General features: G+C 45.6%; 1 protein-coding gene across 2 annotated transcripts; it reads left to right on the top strand.

Annotated features, from left to right (window-relative positions):
* Positions 1-875: 875 nt before the first annotated feature.
* Positions 876-6,749, top strand: LOC116784701 (serine/arginine-rich splicing factor 7-like). 2 transcript variants are annotated; one of them, XM_032683555.1, is made up of 9 exons: positions 876-1,010; positions 1,382-1,562; positions 1,700-1,876; positions 2,828-2,902; positions 3,008-3,109; positions 3,606-3,659; positions 5,011-5,055; positions 5,738-5,773; positions 6,445-6,749. In XM_032683555.1, the coding sequence occupies exons 1-9, from the start codon at positions 989-991 to the stop codon at positions 6,467-6,469; spliced, it is 717 nt and encodes a 238-aa protein (XP_032539446.1). In that variant the 5' UTR covers positions 876-988; the 3' UTR covers positions 6,470-6,749. The 2 variants fall into 2 exon arrangements, with proteins under 2 accessions (XP_032539446.1, XP_032539447.1); XM_032683556.1 differs by lacking the exon at positions 5,011-5,055.
* The last annotated feature ends 221 nt before the right edge of the window (positions 6,750-6,970 follow it).

Here is a 6,970-nt window from a genome sequence, read left to right as displayed (position 1 = left end):
TTTATGACAACACACAATGCAGGAATCATTGTGTGATTATTCCTGAGATTATTAATCCAGTGAGGAGCCTTTAGAGCCCTCATTTATCTCAGAGTGTATTTGTTTTGCCTTATTAGGAGCCAGCACCAAAACACATTGCTGTGCTCACATGCAGTTGAAAAGTCTGTCTGACCCTCATTAATAAAAGGCTCTCCTCATTCCTGCTGGGATTTATCTAAAATTACTTTGAATCTGTCAGGTTTGTGTCAGTTTTTCTTAAAAAATGTCTACTGCACATGCACTCTTGTACATGTCTCCTTGGAAAGGCTGACACCTGAAAGCTTCAGCTGCCTGAGGGGATAAACCAGTGCCTGAACTCTGCAGCACCCAAGGGGTGGTTGGGATGGATCAGATGTGTGAGCCAGTGTTGGGTCGAAGTCCACCCAACAGGTTTGGAACAGTTTGGGAATGCCATGTTATTTGGGAATGCCTTGTTACAAGGTAGGAAATGCTCCTGCCTCCATGCCGTGGAATAAGGACTGTGGTCTCAGCACCTTTGCCCCCAGCCTCAGCAGGGCCAGAAGCCCATATGGGTCACACATGAGGGGTGTCAGGCAGAACAAGGGGCTCTGGTCCCCTCTGCTCCCTCTTGGCACCGCCAAGGCGGGAGCGCTCACGTGGGGCTGGTGGGGGGCGAGCAGCCCGTGCCCAGGAGGAGCCCCCGGGGAGGCTCGTGGCTTAGGGGCTGCCACGGCCACTACGAGGCGACACATCCAGCGCCGCCCTCCCGCCTGGAGGCGGGAAAGGCGGGAAAGGCGGGAAAGGCCTGTCCCTGCGAGATTCCACACGCGCGCGCGCTCAGGCAGCTCCGCTCTCGCGAGACCCGCGCGTGACGAAGCGCGTGCCTGCACCGCACCGCCCCCCGCGCGCTGCGCAGGCGCAGCGGCAGCTCCTCTGTATAAAAGGTCGCGCCGGAGAGAGCCTGGGCTGTGGTCGGGAAGCCGGGACCATGTCGCGATATGGGCGTTACGGTACGGGCGGCGGGGGAGAGGGAGAGAGAGGGATGGGGATCGCGTGGGAGCTGCTACTGCTGCTGGGGGGGGGACAAGAGCGAGGAGTGGAGCGGCGACGTTCGCGCCGCGCTGAGGGTGGGAGAAAGCGTCCGTCGCCTCAGGCGGCCGCTGAGAGAAGCGACGGCGGCGGCGAGGAGTGGGGCGCGGGGGACACGCGCAGGGCCGCGGGCCCTGTGGGGCTCGGGTCCGGGCGGGAGGGGGGGGGGGCGCAGCCCGGCGGGAGCGCTCTAAGATGGACGCGGAGTCAAAGATGGCGGTGGGGGGAGGGGCGGCCGCGTGCCTGGCGCGGCCCTGACATGGCGTCCGTTCGTCCCTCCGTCCGTCCGCAGAGACCAAGGTGTACGTGGGCAACCTGGGCACGGGCGCGGGCAAAGGCGAGCTGGAGAGAGCCTTCAGCTACTACGGCCCGCTGAGAACCGTGTGGATCGCGAGGAACCCGCCGGGGTTCGCCTTTGTGGAGTTCGAGGACCCGCGGGACGCTGAAGATGCCGTACTTGGCCTCGATGGGAAGTACGTATATGCCTGGAGCCTCCTGGACTGCCATGACCGCAGTCTCTGATCCCCCTACTCCACATCAACCGTTGATTTCTCGTGCTCGTTGTACGAGCGCAATTATTCCTGTGGTTAATACATGCTGTGTCTGGCAGGATAATATGTGGCTCGAGGGTGAGAGTGGAAGTGTCCACGGGAATGCCGCGGCGCTCCCGTTACGACAGGCCCCCTGCCCGGCGCCCCTTTGACCCCAACGACAGATGCTACGAGTGCGGTGAGAAAGGCCACTATGCCTATGACTGTCACCGCTACAGCCGCCGCAGGAGGAGCAGGTACGTGCGGGGCCGGGGCGGCCGCGTTGCTTCGCCAGTTTCGCTTTTGTGTAGTTCTTGTTAGCAAAGAACAGAATGTTACACCAGTTTTAACTCTTTAATGTTATAAGTCAACAGGTGTATATCACGGTTTTATTTTTTGCTAATACATACAAAATGTTAATATCTTAATAATCAACCTGGTCAAAACCTTTCAGGTTTCTTCGTTTGAGTCAGTCGCCTTGATTCAGAATGTCACGAGCCTTAAGATTTCATGCTGAGGCGCCTTGCAAATCCGACACTTAAGATCCTCCTAGACCTTGAGGTGATCAGCATAAGAGGCCAGATCCCCTCGAGCCATCTACACGTAGCTTCACCTTATTCTTTAAGGGCAGAAAATTTGAGACGGTGACCGCCGTAACAGTAAATTTGGCTTTCAATTGGGGCCCCCCTCCGGTTTAGAAAGAGGAACACCAGATTGACCACATTCCCACCTAGAAAAATCTTCTTGCGTCAATCAAGCCTCACCCTGGCTCATTGGGCTGTCAGTTTGATCGTCGTTAGATTGAAGAGAACACCTAGATGCAGCGATCGGCTATAGATACTTCTAGATCGTCTAGATCTGCTAGACCTTGGGCCAAAGAGGGTCGACCTGCAAACTTGCAAGGTTTATTTTAAATACGCATTACAGTGTTTTCTATTCTAATGTAATTCTGCAAATGTAATTCAGCTTTTTAACATTTTTCTAGGTAGTAAAAATGCTCAAGACGAGTAGGCCCAGAGAGTTTTTCCAAATGACAGATGCTAGTGGTGTGTTTTTGTTGTTTTGTTTTGTTTTGTTTGTGTTTTGGTTTTTTTTTTATTGCTCTCTTTTTTTAGTTGTCTGAAATAAGTTTTGACTTCAGCAGGGCCTCACATGCACTGGTTGCTGCAGCTGTTTGCTGATATCTGTTTTCTCTAACCTAAACCCAGGTCCCGGTCTAGATCACGATCGAGGTCCCGAGGAAGGAGATATTCTCGGTCACGCAGTCGGAGCCGTGGTAGGAGGTAGCTGTTGTGTTCTTGTTGTTTTTCTTACTCCTCCCTCTGCCCCTTCTTTCCCTTCTCTTTTGAAAAGTACCTTGCAGTGACTTGGTTCACTTTGTTTTGTAGATCAAGGTCAGCTTCCTACCGCAGGTCCAGGTCAATCTCTCCTCGTAGATATAGATCATTTTCACCTCGCAGATCCCGATCTGGCTCTCTAAGAAGGTCAAGGTGTGTGGGTTTTTTTTTTTAAACTCACAACATTGTCAAAGGGAGCATAAGTTGAAGTTGGAACGTTAAGTATTTATATAAGACATATTTAATATAAACGTTAAGTTTCTATTTTGCAATCTGTGTCTTTTTAGGAACCTTTATGGTGTAACATCTCTCAGAACTAGTCTGAATGCTTTCTTTAAGCATATGATTTTGGAACTGGTGTTTTCCAAGCTTTTTTTGTTAATATTGTACCAAAGTTACAGCTTGGATCTTGGTTTTCTTGTTCAGCTTCAAGGATACAGGGTGTCATTGCTTAGTCACCTACGACAGTGGGATATATTTTTACGTGGATGGCAGTACTGACCAAATGTACTACAGCTTTGTAATAGTAAAAGTTACTTCTGCAAAGCCAACAGTCCAGCAAAGTATTGTGTGACTTTTGCAATAACCGATCTCTATCCCAGCTGTATGAATCCTGCAGTATTAGAGCTTCCACTGGTTTTTTTCCTAGATCTCGGTCCAGGTCACGCTCACGGTCCCGGTCTGTTGTGTGGCCTCGAAGCAGGTGAGATAACGTGTTTTAGTTCAAACTCGTAATAGTTCTGGTGTGTTGTTTGATTGTGGTTGTGTTTCGTTGCTTGTTTTTCTTCCTGGGGGAATTTGGCTGGCAGGAGTTAGAAGGCTGTGTAGTGTAGCAACGCTTAATTTGTGCCTTTTCACAGACTGAAGTAGTGATCAGGTTTCTTTTAATAAACATGAGTTTGTTTTGGTTTGTGGCTACTATATATAAACTGTGTATACACGGCCATAAGAAAGCATATGTGTGATTTGAGGTCTGTGGAGAGAATTTTTGAACACTAGTTAATGCTTACGTATGTAGTAAAATGGTGATGGTGGTGTGTTCTGCCTTACTGTTACTTATCAACAGAAGTCATTCTTGTGTTACAAAGTACTAGTTCTGGGTGATAGTGAGTAAAACTGTGATCCAGTGAAAGGGCTACTGGTTATAATGGTAGGAATTGGGAGGGATGGTGACTCGGCACAGTGACTACAAAGGTTTCAAAGCTGTGGCACGTAATGTTTTGTTTAACTTACACCAAGAGTGTCCATACTTATTTCTGTAAGTTAATAGACCAGGTAAAGGTGAATCTTATTTACCCTTTAAAAACAGTTCTTAGCAGAAATAGAATAAAAATTGGCCGAATCTATTGAACTGGGTGTTTTGATGTTGAGTATAATAGCACGTGCCTGAATTCTGACAGTCTAGGAAGGCAAATATTTTCTAACTAATAGCAAATATTTGAGTTGATAAGTAACGTGATAAACGTGGGAGGAAAGTGTCACTGTTTGAGTAGATTTTAATTCACAAGATGAACTGGGAATAGTTTACACGTCAGTAGCCAGGTACTGAAGAGAAAACTGAAATGTTGTTTTCATTGACAAAACTGATGAAAAATCTGTATTAGAATAACTGGAATAAAATAGGCATTGGAACTTGACCTGAAGAATGCATCAGTTCTTCAGCACACTTTTACTTGTGGCAGATTCCACACTCTTAATGTGCTGTTATATTTTCTAAGATGAAACTTGAAATTATTATTCCCTTTATAGAAGGGATACTTGCGGGTAGGAAGAAAGTCTTGTCAGTCTGGCCTTCTGTTTTGTGAAAGTGGTAGCTGAAGCTTTGCTGAGGAGCTTCATGTGCTTGCACTCCTGTCTTCTGATAAATGGGGTCTCTGCAATAAGAGCTAAAGGATTCTCCTGAAAAGTCACAAGGGAAGCCTGGAGCACCAGAGCCTTCTTTCTCTCTGGTTTTTGATGCTATGTAATAAGAATTCGCTGTTGCTGTAGCTAACTTTCATTGTATATGCATGCTACTGGCTGCTTTGCTGAGCTTTATTTTTCTCCTGTTGTAGGTCTGAGTCTCATGGTAGATCTAAATCTGGCTTACCTGCTAAAAGGTGAGCGTTTAAACAAGTAGCACTTAGTTGGTTTTTGTTTTGGTTGGTGGTTTTTTGTGGTTGTTTTTTTGTTTTGTTTTATGGGGTTTTTTTCCTCATTATTCAAAATCTGTTTGGAGCAATATTTCAGTTGCATGTGGAAGAGGGTTTTTTGTTGCGTTGTGGTTTTTTGTTGTTCTTTTAATAGCCGATTTCAAAAACATTTTTCATACATTACTTTAATGTATTTTTTTAAATAGCTGATTTTTGTGGGACAATAGGCAATTCAGAACAATTGTGCATAGAGGTTTTTGTTTCACTCAACATTGTGACAAAAAAGGTAGTTGTGACAGGATTTGGGGCATCTCTGTTCCTACCTTTGTTCTCAACTGACTATAGTTCTCCCTCTTCCTAACTCCTCAGTTCAGTGCTCCTGCTTTGCAGGGTTACCATCATGACTTTGTAGTTGGTTTGAAGTTGTTTTGCTCTTTTCCAAGGGCTCCAGCTTTCAGCATTTTTCTTTCTCACCTGCAGCTTCTTGCTTAAAGTAATAGGGTACACTTGCTATTGGCAATCTTAACCATGATGTCTTTTAATGCATTTGAACAACACCAAACTGTTCTGGGTTTAAATGGTCAGAAGTGGTTACTGAGACTATCCAATTGTACAGTGTTGATTGTTTTGTTTGTTTTTTTTTTAACAGTCGCTCAAAGTCCAGATCTCCATCTCCAAAGAGAAGGTAGGAATATCTTTAAAACTAGACTGTGCCATATGGTTAAATAGCACTAAAGTTGGAATGGTTCCTGTGGAATTTAACTTGGGCAAGGATAAAAGCTTAGTTTTTTTACTAGTCTAAATGTGGGAACTATGAAAAGATGAATTGTTATGGGCACTTCCTGCTGCCAGTAGTCAGGATGTCATGATAATAGTTCTAAGGGAATCTACTTCAGTGAAATGTTAAAGAACATAAAAGCGTGGGCAGATGAGAATCAAGTATCCCTAAGTTCTTGAGGAATTTAGAATCTGGGGAAGAAGTGAGTAATGCAAGGTGTGGAGCAAACCATGAAATATGCTGTAGGATTAAATTCCTGCTGGTGACTCCTGCTGGCTCAGCTGCACAGCTGCCAAGTTGTGCTGTGCACCATGAAGTAAGAAGTTTTTCTATGTAACCAGAGAAGTATGTGCTGCAGTTGAGATTTCTGAGCAGTCTTCATGTCTCACCTGCAGCTGATCTTTTAAGCTTAAAGCAGTTTTTTTTATACAAAAATGTAAAATATAACACTTCCCTCTTATTTGTGAACTGTATATGAAAACGGGGCTGGGACAGAGCAGAGGAAGTCTGAGGTAGCATGGAAGGTTTCTGTTGGTTTTGCTATAGGAGTGGTTTTTAATCTTTTCTTTCTCTTTCAGTCACTCACCATCAGGAAGCCCTTGAAGGAATGAAAGTCCTGAAAGAACAGATTCGAATTTCAGAAGTTTAAGAAAAAATTTATTTTGTTTACATTGTAAGGGATTTTTGTGATGTAAGGGCTTAGTCCTAGAAGGCTGTTTCTGTTGACTAGCAATTGGCATGAATACTATATCTTTTAAAAGTCTTACTAGCAGACTAATACAAAACTCTTGTTATGTTCATGTTCTGTGATCTGGAAACGTTGGGCTCTTTTTTTTGTTAATTGTTGCATTAAAATAAACTGTGCATTTCTAACTAAGAAATAGACTGTGGTAACCCTACTGTTTCTGTTAACATGTGGCATGGGGAAGCAGGCTGTGTGCCCGTGAGGTGAAAGGTAGAAGGCAGGAAGTGGCAGTCCCTGGTGTGAGTGGGGTGTAGTGCAGTGGCTGTGCTGCAGGTGTGTGCCTTCATCCCTGCAGGGCACCAGTTAGAGTGGAAAGTTACCAGGACCAGCTGTCATTCCTGCTGGTTGGTCTGGATCCT

Source organism: Chiroxiphia lanceolata, chromosome 3 (assembly GCF_009829145.1).
Source record: "Chiroxiphia lanceolata isolate bChiLan1 chromosome 3, bChiLan1.pri, whole genome shotgun sequence".
NCBI classification, from domain to species: Eukaryota; Metazoa; Chordata; class Aves; order Passeriformes; family Pipridae; genus Chiroxiphia; species Chiroxiphia lanceolata.
This window is presented reverse-complemented; position numbering and strand designations above follow the sequence as displayed.